Genomic DNA, 17,060 nt, shown 5'->3' on the forward strand with positions numbered 1-17,060 from the left:
AGGACCTTAAGGCCATCTGCATGGGGAATGCAGGTGTAGAGGGACTGGACGTCCATGGTAAAGATGAGGTGTTGGGGACCGGGGAATTGGAAGTTCTGGAGGAGGTGGAGGGCGTGGGTGGTGTCACAGACATAGGTAGGGAGTTCCTGGACCAAGGGGGAGAAAATGGAGTCGAGATAGTTGGAGATCAGTTCGGTGGGGCAGGAGCAGGCGGAGACAATGGGTCGACCAGGGCATTCAGGTTTGTGGATTTTGGGAAGGAGATAGAAGCGGGCAGTGCGAGGTTGGGGAACGATGAGGTTGGAGGCCGTGGGTGGGAGAATACCTTACTCTGCTGCTAAACATGGGGAAGGTGATAAACCAGTTTCTCTAGAAGACATTGGACTTATGACTTTGACAATTTTTCAATGCACTTCTGCAATATTACTGATGTCCTGTACCCTGAAGTAGGGTACAATGATCTTAAAGTTTAAGAATACTGAGTAGCTGTCAACTATGACTTGGTTGGGCTGGGTTTGGGTGTGATATTTTGGTTGTATCAGGATACAACATGTTTCATAACTCATTGTTGGCTTTTTTTTTTATTGAAGAAGAGCTTCATAAGCACTACTGCCTATGTGTTCTATACATGTAAGATTACTTAGCAATCGGGTGCCTTAGGTCTCCTCTGATGTATAACATGCCTGGTTTCCTAAATTCTTCCTCCTCTTCTGTTTTCAAGAAATACAGATGCAGGGGTATGTCTAATAAAACTCCCACTGAGATCACTTTAAATTTGGGAAAAGGGCAAAAATAGAAAACCACATCAAAAAGGTAGACAATAAAACAGTAGCTAACAGCAAAAGCAGCTAAAAATCTTAGCAAATCAATGTGAAAGTAGAATTTTGACGATATTTGTGAAGTTATGCTTGAAAATAGGTCTTATTCTCAACAGTACCTGCTTGATGGCTACATCGTGCAATCATTAGATACATTTTCTAAAATTGGGCAACACTGAAACACACACAGGTGTGACATGGAAGTGATGCTACAATGTCAAAACCGAGAAAAAAATAAGGCTCAGATCCAGTGTAATAGATCATTGTTGTGTTTTATAGATTTATTGACCAGAATATTTGATAAATCTTACCAATGGGTCTAAAACATAATGCACAAAGCAAAGGAGTTGGAAAAACAATGGGCTCACCTACAAATTCCTTCATGCTCAAGACCCAAGGATAGTTTGAACTCTCCACAATTGAAGACTTCAGCATACTGCTTGGAGGCATTCCTCCTTGACTAACTAAATAAGGAGCAATTTTAAGTCTTCTGCTCTTGCTCACAAACTGTGGTCAGAACTTTTTGAGGTGCTGGGGTTGGAATGCTTGACACTCACATCGCTGAAGGAAAGTTTATTGGACAGCTAAATTGGCCAAATTGAAGCTCACCCTGCAGACATAACGCCTTACTTTTGGACTCATTGAAAGAAGACCCACCCTCCTGCCAATTATCAGTCAGCAACTCCATCTTTCCTGGCTTTGCCAAGATCTTAGTAAAAGGCACTGCTAGACTGCACAAGGGAGCAAGAAGGTCACCTAATGAATCCAGAAATGGTGAAGTAGGGGTTGACCAGATCAGGGAGTTAGTGAATGGGGTAGTTTTGAATCAGAATCACAGAATTGTTGCTGTGCATAGGCAGCAATTTGGCCCACTGCATCTGTACCAACTCTCCAAAGGGAATTATGACATGGTGCCATTCTCTTCCAGCTTTCCCCCCATACCCTTAAACATTGTTTCTATTTAAATAATCATCCAATACCCTCTTGAATGCTTTGATTGACTCTGCCTCCACTGCACATCCTGGCAGCATATTCCAAACACAAAGTATAAAAAAGTTTTATTCTCATGTTACCATGTCTGCAAATCACTTTAAATCGAAACCTTCTCATTCTCAATCCTTTCAAGAGTACGAACAGTTTTTCTCAGTCTACTCATGAATTTGACGTCTTTTCTTTCCCAGGGAAACAGTACCAAATTCTCCAATCTGTGCACTTAACTGAAATTTCTATCCTTAGAACCATTTTTATGAATCTGTTCTGCACACTCTCCAGTGAGTTCAAATCCTTTCTGCAGTGTGCAACAGTACACAGTATTCCAGCTTAGCTCAAACAAGTGTCGTGTATTAGTTCGTCATAGCCTTCTTGCTCTTGTACTTTGTACTTCTATTAATATAGTCAAGGAAACTGTGTGCTTTTATTACCTACTCTCTCTGCCTGACCTACCACCTCCAATGATCGATGAATATATACACTCAGTTTCCTCTGCTGCTGTAAATCTTACGTATTGTACCTTCATTTTACCTGCCCATGTCCTTCCAAGAAAAATGCTTCACCTCACATTCATTATAATGGACTTCATGTGCCATCTAGCTGCCTCTCCACCAAGCAGTCCATGTCTTTTCGGAGCTCTGCAAGTCTTGTCCCCCACTGTCTACAATGCTTTTGAGTCTGTTACATCCATAAAATTTGAAATTGTCCCCTGCACACCAAAATTTATTGGGGAAAGCAAGGCCCAAACTCAATCTCAAAAGGACACCACTGAAAACCTTCCTTCAGTCCAAAAAATATCCATTGACACAACTTGCTCAAAGCAAGAGATGATGGCGTGGTGGAATTATTGCTAGATTATTAATCCAGAGGCCCTTGTAATGTTCTGGGGACTCATGTTCGAATTCTGCCATGGCAGACAGTGGAATTTGAACTTAGTAAATAAGTATGGAATTAAGAGTCTAAAGATGACCATAAAACCATTGTCAATGGTTGGAAAATCCCACATTAACGTCCTTCAGGGAAGTAACCATTTTTACCTGATCTGGCCTACACGTGACTTTAGACCACAGCAATGCGGTTGACTCTCAACTGCTTTGTGGGCAATTAGGACTGGGCTGGTCATTGATGCTCATGTCCCATGAATGAACAAAAAAACAAGGATATGGTAGCTATTTGGATAATGATACTTAAAGAGGGACATGAACGGACAGTGTCCAAGCATAGTAAAACAGTGGAAAACAGGGATAATGGGGAAAAATGGCATAAAGACAAAATTAATAGCTGTTGAATGCTTACAGTATTAGGAACAAAATGCAAACGTTATTTTACCTCTGTTTTGGTCACCTGGCCTCCTCCCCACCTATCCCTGGAGATATCTAATATGAGACAGAATGTGGCTTCACACTTCAGTAATGCTGCCCAATGTGTTCTCCTTCAGACCACTGGGAACAGAAGGAATGTTCTGTTCCTGTGAGACAACAAGAGGAGGCCACCCCAATAATGCAGCCTTGACCGAGGTCGCCCTGGGATCGGTGTCCAAGAGGGCTCAAGGGAACATGGATCTCTGCCACAAGAACAGTAATGATCTGCCATGCTCAGCCAGAGCAGGTATCACTTTCTTGTTAATACTTCTTGCCCCTGGGAGTGCAAGTTTGCATTGTACATTTGCCTCTGCAGAGGACATTTCCATCAGAAATTTCAACTGCACTGAATATGTCTCAATAACTACAGCTACCAATGTAGCACTGTTTACACCACAGTGGTACTGCTGTCACACATTTGCTATTGTTCAGAGTTAAATCATAAAAGGGAACTACAACTCAGCAGTTCACGTACCACCGGGCCACTAATCTGTTTTCTCAACTGATACGTTTTCATCAAAAGGACATAGACCCTAGCAAAAAAGGTGGCTTTGGTCAACATACCTTAGTGGTATCTCAGACACACATATCATATAATTTTTTTGCCCTTCACCTACTCTAACTCTTGGCAAACAGAAGCACCATTCATTCAAAACCCTTAATTCCTCAGATGTCACAAAACACATTCTTCTTACGAGTAACACAAAAACAGACTTTCACAGCTCTGGAGACTGAAATCTCAATCTGTGTCTACAATGCAGAGAAAGTGCTCGTGTACCCATGCTAATATCTCTTCGTGATTGTCTCCTTCTGCAGGAGAAGAATATGCACAATAAACATGAATGTGCTCAGGTCATTCACCTAGGCATTGCTACTCTGGGACATTCCAAAGGTGCATTGTCCCTGTGCATCCCTATGCCAGCAACATAGTTAACTCCATCAGGTCAGGGTGAAAAGGTTGCAACTGCACCTATCCAGGAGATCCCTATCAGGCTGCAGCCCTCCAGGTCCTGGACCACAATAACTGAGGAAAGTCAACAAAGCCTTTAGCAGGATTTCTCAAGCTGTGCTGCAGCTGTTGAGGTAGCAGCCAAATGCAGCATTAGAAAAGGAAAGAATGAAGGACCTCTAAATCACTTAGAGGGTGCAGGTGTAACGTGCCGAAAGCAAGGACACTGCTAATCTCTGCTGTCCTCCGGAAGGAACAGGACCACAAGCAATTGCAATCTTAACCAAGATGTATGGGTTTCGAAAGTCAATCAGCATTGTATAGGGTCTCTACATCAGTGCAATAGATGAATGCCCATTGCTCAAGATGTATGCACAGCCCCCATGTATTCCAGCATAGCTCCATCCTGATGCTCAGAAACTGAGCATGAGGTAATTACAGCAGAAGTTAACAAAATAACTTTCATCGAATGCCTAACAAAGGAGCCTAAAGTCTAATTGTGAGAAATCAAACATTCTCTTCAGGGCCGAAATGCCTGTCAGCCGCAATTGGCTTCCAGCTCTAAGTGTCTACAGACATTAGTCTAAAGTCATTTGGTCTCAAGTCTGGCAGCTATTTGGTTCTTTTGAGCCTGTCTGCCACTTTTCATTACTCTCCCAGCTTCTCCAGCATCTGCATTATCAGCTTCACTATCGTCAGCATCACTGTTAGACTCCCATTCTTTGTGTGAAGACACATGTGCTTGGTTTATCTCCCCCTCTACTAATTTGTCACCTCATTGTTGAGCTAGGTCGTGCAAAACGCAGAAATCACTATCCTGGAGATATGGTCTGGTGAATACTGGTGGTAGTTGTAGGTGGTGACATTTCTAATCACATGATTCGTTGGCATTCACTTATCTGCAGGTAGCTGCAATGCCTTCAATAGAGCATGGTACACTTTTCCATGATGTTGAAGACATTAGTTCTCCTCTTTAGGTGCTGCTTGATGATCCAGACCTCTGAGCCTCAGGTTTCTGGTGCTGTTAGCATTGGATATTCCCTCACTTTTTCCTTCTCCTCCTCCATAGGCATAGCAAAGCCAATACAGTTGGTGGACTTAGCTAGCCGAACATTTAGCATTGAATGAGCTGATGCTTGGTTTCTTCTTGAGAACCTGCCCTACTTAATCTCATTTTTGGGCTGTTTCAGTCTAAGCAAAACACCTGCCCTGCAGCCACTTCAACATGGTGAGGGCTATCCTACATGACCCTGCCTAACAAGATTATACCCACGCACATAATTCCTGCAGGATAGGACATTAATGTGTACTGATGCAAAAGAGGTTGCTTGAACGGCTCCAAGGTTGTAATAATGAGAACTTTAATCTCACATTGAGAATCCAAATTTTGTTCCCCTGCCTAATTACGCTCCCATTCACAACCTTTTTTTTAAAAGCTCAGCGTTGTCCCAAAACATTCCATCTGATCTATTCTCTCCATTTTTTCACCTATTGAATTGATTTCTTATCAGAAGTTGCAGTAGAAAAACTTGTTAATATAAAATCCTCAGTAAATGGCATCATTTTCAATAAAATTATGCCCTCAGAAGAAAAGATAACACCATTTGCTGCTTTTCAGTTGCTAAGTAATCACAGGAGACTGTTAGTGTAAAATGGTTGAATACTCAACTTTCAGACAGACAGTAGTAATTTCACATCAAAGGCTGCTTGTCACTTGAATTTAATTCCTTCCACTTGGTGATTTCCACCTATCTTCAGCCAGCTTGTGGGTGGGGTGCCGTATGGAAACGGAATTTTCTATTTTCTGGAATAAAATACCTTTTGGCATGGCTCACTTGATTGTCATCTGTCAGTCATTGTGAAGCATCTTGGATTTTGGTAGCAGAAAGCCTTATGAGTCAGACAATTCTGTCCTCCGTATATTTTTGTTGCAAAATATTACTTATCTTCATGGATGCACTTTTGTTAATTCTTGCAATTATGATAACATTTATTTTCATATATCCATTTGTGGTGTGTAAATTATCAGGTTGTAACATTTAAGCCCATAAGACTGGGTTTATTTGATTCTGCCTCAGTACAAGGACTGGGCTTGTTGCAATGTTTTTAATTGATCACTCAAATCAGTTCAAAAGGTTGGTGACGAACATTTAAAGAATCAGTTACTTTTCTCATGAGAGTCAGTGAGGGTGACCCCACGTTGCTGAACATTGGGACAGGAGTAGGGCATTCAGCCCCTTGACCACGTTTCACTATTTAATGCAATCACGCCTCGTCTGTGAGTTAACACTATACCAGGTCCATTTCCCTTTATACATTTGCTTAACAAAATTTTGCGTCTCTCAGATAAATGTTGCTGTTGGTTGGCTCCATGCAGTTGGGATAATCCTGTGGCAGTAAGGTTCTGCTCAGTGTAGCTAGAGAGCGAGAATTATTACAGTAATTAGATGGCAGAATGCAGTCATTTGAAGCACAGTAGGATGCAGTCTTGAGAGAAGAGATTGAGCCGCTGGGAGCTGAGCAGTGGTTGGCCATAGTGTGGTTGAAAAGCTTGGACCATGTCTGTGTTTAAATGATGGCATATAGCCTGACCATTGCAGTGGCACACATTCTCAAAGATTCGTCAGATAAACAAGGCAAAAAAAAGGGCCTCAAAAATTGGCTCTTGGAGTAGATCGAGCCTACTAAACTTGTATGAATTAGAGCAGATGTTAACTGGGGATCAAGCTAGCTTTCTGAAAGACAAAAACTAATATTCCTCATGCGAGAGACAGTTTTAATTTTTGTTTTGTGACTCACAGTCATTACCCTTATTTGGGTAAATTGTTGAGAAATTTGTGGGATATATCTTGGTTATATCTGCAATTTCATGTTCACTTTGCGATGATCAACCACAGTTTGCCCCATATTTACCACATGTTTATTTTGGTTGTTAAAGTATAAATTGTATATCCATTACAGGTGGGTTTAGATTACTAACTTTGCATAGCAATGTTTATTTTGTTTGTTCAAAATCATGAAATAGTCTGGCTTTGTTCCCTTAGTAAGTATTTGGGATTTCAAACTTTACCTGAAATAAGCAAAAATAAATGAATGATCACTAACCAGATTATAAATAAATTTGCTGGCCTTGCCTAGGATTGTAACACATTATAAAATCATGTCTCTTCCATTTAGAATGGAATTTTGAAAAATAAACATATCAAGATATAATTATATCCTTTACCATGGGAGGTACTTCCAGCAGAAGCTCTGATTAGGTTGGTGTAGAAATCATTTTAGTTACAATATGACAACTTACATACAAAATGTTCATAATAAATTTAAACATCAATCACTCATAATGGCAATATTAAATTGAGGACAAAATGTATACGGAAGATTTTAGCCCAGCTTTCTGGTGGGAACTAGGCCAAAGGTCAGCAACATTCAATTGTGAGATCCTGCTCCATATCCATAGTTTGTAATTTTAATCTACTCCTATGGGTAGGCCTCAAGGACAAATGTTTAAAACTAGTGGGGGCTTCCTTTCGATCTATTGTAGATGCACGGACAAGGTTTGGATCATGTAATTGATAATGCCCAACTGCAAATTTAACCAGTGAATTGAGCAGAGATGTCATTCATTCTAGGTTACATCAGGGCTTTTTGCACGCTATTAGGATCATTCTGTCCAATATTGCATAAGTGGCCTACACTTCATCCTGCTAACTTAATTTTACAGCCCAAAACTGCTCAACTACCACAGCCATCAGGAGTATGCTCCATGGAAGCTCAGCAGCCTTGAACAATGGTGGTCAAGGGGACTTACACACAGGATCATGGAATCAAAACTGCTGCCGGGAAACCAGGCACAGATTAGAATGCAATCTGTGTTTGCAAGGAAGTGAAACATTTTGAACGTGGAACCCAATTTATTGAGAAAGATGGCAGAATGGTGATGTATCTTGGACTTTATTGAATTTGGTATTGCACATAAAGGCTAGTGTTGTTTGATCCTATTTTGTTATTTCCAAGGGAACAGAAATATAGGTATTTCTCCTCATGTAGAGCTTTTCACATATAGAGCAGCATGACAAGACCAGCTGTGAATATTATGTAATCTTTGTGAATGCAGTCAGAAATATTTAAACACCAGCACAATCATTTTCTTAGCAGTCAACATAATGTTTTCATGTTTCTAAAACACCCAAACATTGCTCTCAACCTCACATAACAAACAGCAATTAACCACAATGTAAGAGACGAGCTCTTGAAAAATGCTGGTGATGGTTTTTCCAACCTACGAGCACATGTTACTAGGCATGTTAGCTGTTGGGCAGAACAAAATCTCAAAAATTTACACATAAAGGATCTTATTTTAGTGTTATCAGTAATTTTAGTAATTCAGGTAAGCATCCTGGATGCATACAGAATGCCATGATGCCCTCTTGCATATAATATGCTTGATCAGAAGACTTAGGAGCTTAATCATCTTTTCATCTGAAAAATGGCTGTGGTCTCTCGGACACGGTTTACCCTGATCAAGCACCAGACAATCCTATTTCAGAATTGCTACACATATGTATGGAATAAAAAGTGGTCCTTAATGACTACTGAACGCGAAACTGAAAGGAGTGGTGCTCCCCATTAAAACCAACATCCTGCCAGCTTCTGTTCACACTGTCATGACTGCCTCCCTTCCCTGAGAGAGTATCCCAACCAGTTTTGCGATAGAAGTAACTGGACAGCTGCCTCTGGGGACTGCCCCTGGCAGCTGTACTTCACAAGTGCTATCCTAATGAGGGTGGAAAGACCAGTTTGTCGTGGTCCTCCTTTTAACTTTATAGGTGTCCATTATGCCAGGATTGTGCCCCCAACCAGATGGAGCATTTCAAAAGAAACATGATCCAGTTTCCATGGATACAAATTTATCTTCAAATTTAAATTGTACTCTTAACTCTTTACTTTCTCTTCTGAAATGCTTGTCATTCGTGGTGGATTAAACTTGACAGTAAAGACAGAAACTAAGCCTCAAAAAAAACTTTCTCTGAAGACAATTAAATCAGTTCCCATTCACCAAACTCAGCCCTTTGTCTTTATGACTAGCTGCTGAACATCAAGATAATGTTGTTCCTGCCTAAAGGGGCTTTGAAAAATTGTATCTTCAAACATATATACAACTAAATGATAGAAACACCTTACCTTGCACGATCAAATGCACTTGATAGGTCTTAGGATGGTGCTGGGTCTGCACTGAACATGTGTAAGGACCTTCATCAGACACATCCACCTGTTGAATCTGAAGGCTATACTCTAAGCGAGCGCTGGTCAACAGAGTGACTCGAGGGTCCAGGGACCATTTGTCATTTCCAGCAAAAATGATATTAGATCGGTTCAGCCAAGCAACCTTTGAGATTCTGTCATCAACATAGCACCTTCAAAAAAGACAAGACTTCCAATCAATGTCGTTAAAATAGTAACTAAAAGAAACAGAAAAAATACAGAGAAGTTATGAATAAATTCAAATATCCTAACAAGTTTTAATTCTGTTCATCCTAAAGTCTAATATACAGGAGCATGCTGTGACTGCATTATTTATGCAGGAGATAATGGATGGTTACATGAAGCATGCACAGGATATTCATAGACAGAAGTCGCTTTCACACATTTAGCATAAACTGAGAGAACAAAAATTTGTCGGTTAAAATCTTTGACTGGAATACTAGCAAAAATCCTTTACCAGATGCTTTTTCCATGTATTTTATCGTATGCAGAAAATTTGATACAAGGCTAATGGTGATTACTTTTATCATTGCAGGCCAATTAGAATAATTCAAAGTGATGCCTAGCCACACTGATTAATCAGCTATGAATTCTGAATCAACAAAATACAAGACTCAGATATTTGACCTGATGTGTGCCGAATGTGTTACATTTCAGAGGATTCACAATTTTTATTTAAGATAAAAGTACTGTATATTTGTTGTAAAACTGGCTTCGGACAGTACACAAACTTACTCCAAATCAGCAAGTAACAGTGCTTGCAATATTAATGAAAGCAAAATACTGCAGATGCTGGAAATATGAAACAAACACAGAAAATGCTGGAGAAACTCAGATCTGGCAGTATCTGTGGAGTGAGAAACCAAATTAACATTCTGAGTCCATAATGACTCTTCTTCAGAAATTAACCCAGTTTGAAGAAAAGTGATATTACACTTGAAACTTTCTCTCTCCACATATGCTGCCAGACCTGCGGAATTTTTCCAGCATTTTCTATGTTTATTGCAAATGTTAAATTGTTTAAACATTTTTTTCTTTATTTCCTTCTTGAAAATAATTCTTAACAAATACAGTCCTAACAGATCAGAAATCCCAAAATACACACAATGAACGCCAAAATATGCAAAATGAATATCATATTTTGAAAGCACAACAGCATATGCAGCATTTTGAAATACATTTAAATGAACTGCACAAGTTTGTTTTACAGTTGGAATTTAATTATAAGGAATATTGTATATGGTTTCTCTGCAATTGACAGTTGTGTACTATAATATTCGTGGCGTATGTAAGAGAATGCTACAATGAAGAATTGCTATATCACAGATTTTAAACAACTTGCTTCTAAAGTTTATTAATATAGGTTTGAGTCTTCCAAAAAAGTCATGGCATAATAATTAGTAATATGTTATTTTCTTCCATCATTGGATATCTAGTACCATGTTCACAGATGCACACTGGAAGAAATTGTTTATGTTTGTTGCCGGGCACATGGCTGTAGTTCTTTTTGGTGCAAGTTGAATATAAAAGTCCATTATGAAAAACATATCGTAAGACAGCACCAGATTTGAGAAAATATTTATTTTAGTCACAATTATTATTTTAAATTCATTTTATAAATATATCTATTATATATAAAATATACTTTAAATATATAGTTTCTCAACCTTGAAACAAAACAATTTAGACATTTCTCAAGATGCAACAATATAAGACTGTTGTATCCTTTCTGGTGGGTTGGCACAGGGAGTATACATTTTTAAAATCACCACCAAAACACTGCTTGTGAAAAGCTGTCATTTCATAAATGGATACAGGCTGCTTCAAGGCACTATTTAATAACAAATAATGAAGAATGCACCATGTAGTGAAGAATAATGTACCTCAGAATCTAATTGAAGACAATGATTTTGACGACCTTACCAAATGAATTTTGATACACCCTCGTAAAACAGTTTTTGCAATGCATTCTTTTGTGGTTTTATCATTTTTCAAATTAGCAAAAGAACTGTATACTTTGCCACTTCTAATAATAGTGTAACTGAGGTTACATCAGATTAATTTTGGTGAAATTTGTCTTTGCTTACACAAGGAAACTCAAGTTTGAGATTTAGGAAACAAATCAAAAATATAAAAGATAGAATAAAACAATAGAACGTCTCGTAGTATTTTAAATGACAAAAATATGGAAGCAATTCCTCCTATGACTGTCTTTCTCCGTGTGGGAAATTTTGATCAATAAGACAGGTGATATCTATTTGGACATCTGTTATATGCATCTCAAACTGAAGTGAGAACTGGTAAGATGAATACTGGGCAACTGAACTGAATATGCATGTTTTACACTTTTTCAAAAGTCAAAATTACAATTCTTTGACAACAAGTTGTTTGCCTTCTCTGTTTCTGTCTTTCTGCCTCTTCAGTTTGTCTTTGCTTCTCCTTGCTTCATGGTTTTTCCCTCTCTTGGGAAGAATTTTATGCAGCTATGAGGCAAAGAAAAAATAACAGAATAGCTAAAGGAAGTTGCAGACCAGAAATAAACGTGACCACTAGGCCTCAAGACAGGCATATCTAGAAAGAAATAGTGCAGGCAAGTGGAATATGTTGGAGTAAATATTTGAGTATATTCTTTTATTTTGATGAATACGGTTCACCTTCGTGATGTTAACTATGGCCTGAATCTTATGCCTTTTTTTGGCTGAGTCTGAGTCGCATCAATTGCTTCGGGTCTCACCTAGAGGTCCAGTGAGCTTTCTTGCTGTGAAGACTAGTTGGCTTTCTCACCCTAACTTACCAAACCCACCTCAATAACTTACCAACCAGACCAAATCTGTGAAATCTCTCACATCCAGTTTCCACCCTATTTACCATGTGCTGTTCTAGGACCGTATCACCGCTTAGTGGATATCGCCCAAAGATTGGGGTCACTTGTGCCATCTTTAAATTACCATAATGTATCCTGACAAGAATAGGCAGTCTGAACCCACCCAGCCCATTGGTAGACAGAATTGGATCTTTTTGAAACATTGGAAGGTGGTACCATATTTCTCCAACAGAGGCCTGGAAGTCCTGGTGGACGGATGGTACAAAGGTAAGGCATCCTCTTCCCAGTGGACTGGCAAGAGAGGTCATGCCACCAGATTATGCCAGCCTAGTCTGAGGTCACCACCAAAGTCATTGCTGTCTCCAAGATACAGACAAATGGGCAGCAATGTAGAAAGAAAATCAATGACCTACACCAGGGTAAGTGCCACATTTTTCTTTCTGCCACCTCACACTCCATGTATCAAAACAACTGCACATACATCCTACCAAGCCTCAAGCACCACCAACCTCATTGTTTCCTGAAACACATTCTTCACCCTCAGCCTCTCACACCACTAACCCTGCATGCTCTCCACTCTCTGTCTTCTCAGTCTCTCAGAACACCTCACCACCTTTCCCCCACATGCACTAGGACTAACATCTGTGCCACAGACGATCATCTCACTCATTTCTCCCCTTTTTCTAATTGCAACAGAAGGCAGTGTATAACTAGGCAGAGAGAGACTGGATGAGTGCAGATACACCCAACATTGTGCTCCATGCTTGCTACAAGGGGAACAGCCTAGCCCTCCTAGAATACAACCATGGCCAATCCTGCAGGGATGTCTAGTCATCCACATATCATAAAATGAGCAAGTACGTCTCTGCATACCACTTCCGGTCTTTCAATAACCCAACTATTAGTCTCAATTGTTGGACACCACTTGCAGCCATCAGCCATGGCTCTCTGTCTTTTGTCTTGCAAGCCTCCTGATGACCTCTGTGGAGAAGCAGCTGGCTGCGGAAGAACTGCCTTCCTGTGGATGACAGTATTGAGGTTGTCAGAAGAAGCATTATCAAGGCTGCCTCTGCACCCCTAAACAGACTAGATACTGAAATCTCAGTGGGAGTCACAGGCACCTCTCTACAACAGCTCCACAGCTGACTAAGGAGCAAACAGCCCTGGCAACTGGCACATCAAAGGATTGTTGGAGGCCAGGAAGCTGCACAGTCCCAGGGAGGAGATAATCCTGTATTGGTAATCAAGGACATCACCTCACCCAAATGCACATGGAGGAACAGTAGTGACAGATAGGCATATGGGATACAATTGCCTTCATTTCCTAGAAAATGCAGCAGTGCAATAAATCATGTAACCCCCTGGTATGGAGGTCATTCAAAGCAGGCAGCATGCTGAGTCTGCCAGGTGCTCACTATGGTTACCATATCAAGTTTTCATATGGCTAGCTTGATTAGCGAGCTTGGTAAGATGGAAGGCTGAATATTAATAAAGGTGAGTTGTGGCATTAACAAAATTAAACAAGCAACAATAACCATTAATTGACATCGTGCCACTGCCACGTGAAAATCTTGCCATGTTGCTTGTGAAAAGCAATAAGAGATGGAGCGAGATGATCACAATGTTAAGCTGGGCCTCAACACACATGTCACCTAAGCCAAGTTGCTCAGGCACTTCTAAGATTCCACCCTATGTGTTTTTTGGCAAAATTAAACAACATGTGTGAAAGGGCAGCACCTAGATGGATACAAGATTAGCTAAAGGACAGGTAACACAAAGGAATATGGCAGGAAGAATACAAAGAGGCAGTATAATCCAAATGGTAGAATTAAAAAGAGGATGTAAGAATAGAGAGATCAGTGGTGTATAAGCACAAATCCTTGAAGTTGGGAGGACAATTTAAAAAGGCCACTAAAGAGTACATGGGAGTTTTGGTTTTATTAATAGAAGAATACAGTACAAGCAAGGAAGTTATACTAAAACTTATGCAAAACACAGTTTTAGCCTTAGCTGAAATTTGGAGAAAAGAGTCACACCGTACTTGAAAAGTTATCTCTGTTTCTCTCTCCACGAATGCAGCCAGACCTGCTGAGCTCCTCCAGCACTCCGTGTTTATTTCAGTCTTCACTGGTCAATTGTTCTCGATTCTGGGCAACACACTTTCAAAGTTAACATAGTGTGGAGCTGGAGGGACACAGCAGACCAGGCAGCATCGGAAGAGCAAGAAAGTTGACGTTTCGGGTTGGGACCCTTCTTCAGAAAACCCGACCCGAAACATCAACTTTCCTGCTCCTCTGATGCTGCATGGCCTGCTGTGCTCCTCCAGCTCCACACTGTGTTATCTCAGACTCCAGCATCGGCAGTTCTACCTATTCTTTCAAAGTGATGCGTAGGCTTTGAAAGGGTTCAGAAAAGATTTACTAGAAAAATTACAGGAATGAGAACTCACTTGCATGAAGGGATGTACTAATGACTCGCAGTCATTAACATTCTCTGTTCTGAGGATAATAAGTGGAGATTTCATGGAGGTGAGTAAATTTTGATCGGAAAAGCTAGTTCCATTTGCAGGTCACTAACCAGGAGACACAGATTTAAGGTGTTTGGGAAAAGAATCAGAAGGGACATGAGAAAGCTTTTTCTTGTGACAAGTGATAGTTCCAATTGTAATTCAATGCCTGAAAGAATGCGGAAGCGGACTCATAGAAACATTCAAAAGAAAATTGGATTAACACTTGAAGGGAAAAGAATAATAGGCTAAGAGATGGGAGTGGGGTAAATTGGATAGCTCGACAAAAGATAGCCCAAATAGCCTCATTTTATGTTATATCATAGAAATATAAAAGATAGGGCCAGGAGTAGGCTTTACAGCCCTGCATGTAGGTTTTGCCAATTTGTGAAATCATGGCTGATCTTCAAACTCATTTCCAGATTTTCAGGTCAATAAGTTATCATCACTTCCAAGATCGGCAACTTTAGCAAACAGTATCTTATGAAGTTTTTTATAGACTGATTTCTAGAAATCCGAATGAATAACACCCATAGAGTTGTATTTTTATTTTTATACATGATGCATAAACAACAACCTAATAATTAGATTTTTCTTCACACTTTACGTGTCTGTGTATATCACTTATTCATTTGTTGTTTCTCATTAGATGGTTTAAAATACATGGAATTCCTTTCTCCCACAAACTCTCTCACAGCACCTTGAGACAGTGGAATTCTCAATATCACAATACATAAAGCAATATACGTCAATGGATGCTCCTTATCCCACATTCTTGACTTATTCCATAGTTCTTTGCACTGACTTAAAGCAAGCCAAAAAAGAAAATTATTTTAGATTGATGATATTTAACCCATTCATAATTAAACCACCATATCATGACCTCGTTCTTCCAGACAATTAATTTTTAGTGAGTTCACTGTCAGTTTATCTTTTTGCCAATGTACCACATCATATAAGTCGAATTATAACTTATCTAAATCGCAGGAGATGCACCTTATTCGATATATTCGGGTTGCCATTCATTGTCAGAGTTTAGTTCAAAGAGACAATACCAATTCCAACCGGTCTCCCTGGCACTCCAATACTTTTGAGGAGTATCATTAAACTAACTTTTGAAAGCCACTAGGACATTTCCCTAATTAAACCCAAGGGAGCTGAGTGTTCCAAGGGTTAACGACCAACATCATTATCGAGCCTAGGGCTGAATTTGATTGTCTACCAGTGGACATTGGCTAGTGCTGTGAATGACAATTTTCTTTACTATACTGTAGACATCCTTTTCCCTTACACTGGTTGCTGATAATATGTGACTGAACAAATCGCATTCAAAACTACATTTCATTTCCAAAGTGTACTTTTCTGTGATAAACATTTCAAAAATTCAATATGAAGAAGCACTCTAATGATTCATTGATTCCTGCTGCATAGCTACATTTTTATGATTAAACTAAGCAGTGACATTGTGCAGGAAAGCGCTGGGAAAGGGTAATTGCCTAAAAAGGTTTCATACATTTTATTCTTTTTAAGCACATGCTCATTTTCTCTGTTTCCCACGCTTGTCTATAGCTGTCATATCTTTCCTTTTCCCAGTCTGTTTGATGGATGCATAGTGGCAGATTCTGCAAGGACTTGCCTAAGGATAGGCTTATGCGGCCTACCCAGCTTCATTTAGGGGATAATGACAAGTCAGAGGGTTTGGACGTGCTGCTGTGCATCTATTTTGAATGTCATTCACTGTTTAAACGGTAGTCATGGAGTGACATGTTATCACGTAAAGCTGATATACCCCCAAACAGCAATATGAAACTAACAATGTAACTCTCTATCAAAGACAGCACATAAAACAATACCAACACAAAGCTTGCAGATATATGTACATATGAGAACAAATATATATGTACCAGTCAGGCTTAAACAAAAGTCACTCAATAAATTTTCTTCAAATTTTTCCTGCTTACAAACGAGGCAGGAGTTATATAATTAAAAATGTGCATCAATATACTATTCAGTAATGCATGACATACATCTATCAGTTTATACCTGTATGGAAAATGCACTGGAAATAATACAGACCTTCGAAAAAGGACTTAAAATATGCCACAAAAGTAACAGAAGAAAATGACTGATGGATCAATACAAATGTACCTGATTAAAGAAAACTTTACAGGACCAAATTTCTCCATGTCTACAAGAATAGAGAGCATCAGTTTAAGGTAAGAGGGGCGAAGAATACATGGGAACCTGAGGGGCAACTTTTTCACACAGAGGATGGTACACGTATGGAATGAGATGCCAGCAGAAGTGGTTGAGGTGGGTACATTGATGAATTTAAAAGGCATTTGGA

At 39.6% G+C, this 17,060-nt stretch overlaps 1 protein-coding gene across 1 annotated transcript in view; it reads right to left on the reverse strand.

Moving 5' to 3' along the window:
- The window catches only part of LOC109919904 (limbic system associated membrane protein), a 724,553-nt gene that overhangs the window by 398,988 nt on the left and 308,505 nt on the right, over positions 1–17,060 (reverse strand). The window contains exon 2 of the mRNA XM_048602931.1: positions 9,303–9,535. Within this exon, the coding sequence (XP_048458888.1) occupies positions 9,303–9,535 (233 nt within the window). The remainder of the gene's footprint in view (positions 1–9,302; positions 9,536–17,060) is intronic.

This window comes from Rhincodon typus, chromosome 11 (assembly GCF_021869965.1).
Source record: "Rhincodon typus isolate 14 chromosome 11, sRhiTyp1.1, whole genome shotgun sequence".
Lineage (NCBI taxonomy): Eukaryota > Metazoa > Chordata > Chondrichthyes > Orectolobiformes > Rhincodontidae > Rhincodon > Rhincodon typus.